This window comes from Penaeus chinensis, chromosome 15 (assembly GCF_019202785.1).
Source record: "Penaeus chinensis breed Huanghai No. 1 chromosome 15, ASM1920278v2, whole genome shotgun sequence".
Classification (NCBI taxonomy): Eukaryota; Metazoa; Arthropoda; class Malacostraca; order Decapoda; family Penaeidae; genus Penaeus; species Penaeus chinensis.
In genome coordinates this window covers 24,203,744-24,206,243 of record NC_061833.1, presented here as the reverse complement: position 1 = coordinate 24,206,243, position 2,500 = coordinate 24,203,744, and the positions used below count along the sequence as shown (strand labels likewise).

The 2,500-nt window shown below is 34.5% G+C and overlaps 1 protein-coding gene across 1 annotated transcript in view; it reads right to left on the bottom strand.

Annotated features, from left to right (window-relative positions):
• Positions 1-2,500, bottom strand: part of LOC125032902 (NADH dehydrogenase [ubiquinone] 1 alpha subcomplex assembly factor 3-like) — an 8,022-nt gene that overhangs the window by 1,059 nt on the left and 4,463 nt on the right. The window contains exon 4 of the mRNA XM_047624289.1: positions 1,180-1,268. Within this exon, the coding sequence (XP_047480245.1) occupies positions 1,180-1,268 (89 nt within the window). The remainder of the gene's footprint in view (positions 1-1,179; positions 1,269-2,500) is intronic.

Sequence of the window (2,500 nt, the reverse complement as noted above, 5' to 3'; positions counted from 1 at the left end):
GTGTGTGTGTGTGTGTGTGTGTGTGTGTGTGTGTGGTGAGTGAGTGAGTGAGTGAGTGAGTGAGTGAGTGAGTGAGTGAGTGAGTGAGTGAGTGAGTGAGTGGTGGGTGAGTGAGTGAGTGAGTGAGTGAGTGAGTGAGTGAGTGAGTGAGTGAGTGAGTGAGTGAGTGAGTGAGTGAGTGAGTGAGTGAGCGAGCGAGCGAGCGAGTGTGTATACAAGAATTCAAATCTCTATCATGACTTTATTTGTGTATGTGCACATAAACTCACATTACAGGATAGAAAATCAATAATCTCTCCAAGGAAATTCAACAAGAAATGGAACCGTCAATTTCTAATGCCACCCATACTTTGCCAACTTTGGAAGGAAGGAGAGATATAAATTTCTTTCAGAAGACTCAAGCAAAGAATGTTCTTAAACCAAGAATACTCAGTATCTAGTTAAAGTCTAGAACTAGTAATAAAATATGTTTATATGTGTATATAGAAAAATATCTCCTTATTTTAACATTTTCATGTTTACTGTTTATATCAGAAGAAGAAAAAAATCTACAAACATTAACAAGAATATGCTACTTCAGTTAATCATTCACAAAAACCTGACACATTTCGAACCCAGACTAATAAACAAGTAATGCATTGTATGAAAACCCTAGAAAAATTATTTTTACAACTATTACATTGATAGACATTTGCTTTTGACAAAAACATTCAAACAGTTCCTCACTCCACAGAATAAGACTTTAATATTCAGCTTTTAATCCACTCTCTCAGGCAGATGCAAAGGTTTTCCTTGAAACATCAACCTACGTTAAAAGTATGACATTCCTTGGCAACCAGCGTCCACACTTCTAAGCACAACCATCAAAATTGATCTCCATATTTAAAAAATAAAAAGAATGAAGCCCAATTCTGTCAGACATATATAAATACCATATCCTCTGAACTTACTAACATCTGCATCATCAAATATTTGCATCTTCATAAGTATAATTATTTAGGGAATGACAACCTCTGGTGCTACAAGCTGACATTGTTTACATGCAACAATTTCTTGTTTTAACACATTCAGAAAATCCTTTACCGCAGCTCCGTACAGAACATTCTTTGATTAAAAGGTGATTTACCCTTTATCATCTACAGTATAACAGAGAATTAGCAAGCCAATTAATATACTTACTTCTAATGTAATGCCTTTATTCTTCATGTAGTGCACGACACGAGGATCAACTTTATTCCCTTTGTCTCCTACACCAATCACTAAAAGATCTGCAGGAAGCAAGTAATAATAATTATTATCTTTTATTGTTTTTTTTTTTATCATTATTATAAAAACAATAAAAAACAGTACTGTTCTTTTCTCTTACAAATCTTTATTAGTATAAGTAGTATATTTATAAGTATTAGTAAACACCCCTTGATATTCATTTTATGCTCTCTAAATATAAAATGAACAAAAAATATTAATTTTAGATAATTCTCTATTTTGCAAAGAAAAAGCTTTTGGATTTAATTTGGAAATAATAAACACTATTAGTAGACTGCTGAATTTCACAACCGATGAGGAAGCAGCTGGACCTAATGAAATTCCAGCAATCTCATTAAATACTATACAGAAACTATAGGAAAACCACTGGTAAATCTTTAGGAAAAATCCCTGGATATGGGCCTTATTCCAAGCCCACTGAAGGAGGGAACTAGAACTCCTTCCTAAAAGGGTGGAAACAAAGGTCGGGCTAAAAACTACAGACCAATGACACTACATCTCACATAACAGAAGTGTTTGCAAGGATAGAAATATTTAAAAAAAAAAAAAAAAAAATGCCCAGTGCCTAGAAAAAGAAAATGAGCAAAACTGGACACATACTACGAGAACAAAGAAATTTTTGCAATATGTTCAGACTTTGCAAAAGCTTTCGATAAGGCTGATTATATGGAATTGCATGATTTCCTAACAAATCACAAACAATAAGTATATAACTGTTAATCAGCATCATTCTAACAAATCAAATGTTCAAAGTGGAGTACCACAAGGCTCAGTTCTTGGACCCCTGTAGCTCCTAATTAAGACTGGAGACATTTATATAGATGTTAAACAATCCAGAGTAACACATTTTCCCGCCAATTCAAGGAACGGGGAAATTAGGATCGGTCACGAGGGCCAACTGATAGACTCCTTACTGCGGAGCACACATGGAGCCACTTGTATGTAACAAAACTCACTAAAATCTAAAGGGGACAGTAAATAAACCCGCTGACATTGGGTTAAGTTAACCAGTGGGAGAGGACTAACTATAAAAGGACCTACAAGCCATTTGTGAGTGGGCAAGTGAAAAGAACATGAATTAAGTACTGATAACTTTGAAAGCCTAGGCTAATAATACAAGTGGGAGTCCAGGGCCTACGTAATAATAATCTGTTGAAGGAATGGAGATTAGAGAAAAAGTAGATGTAACAAAATTATTCCTATTTGTGAAGAGAAAAAAATCAATAAATGAAAA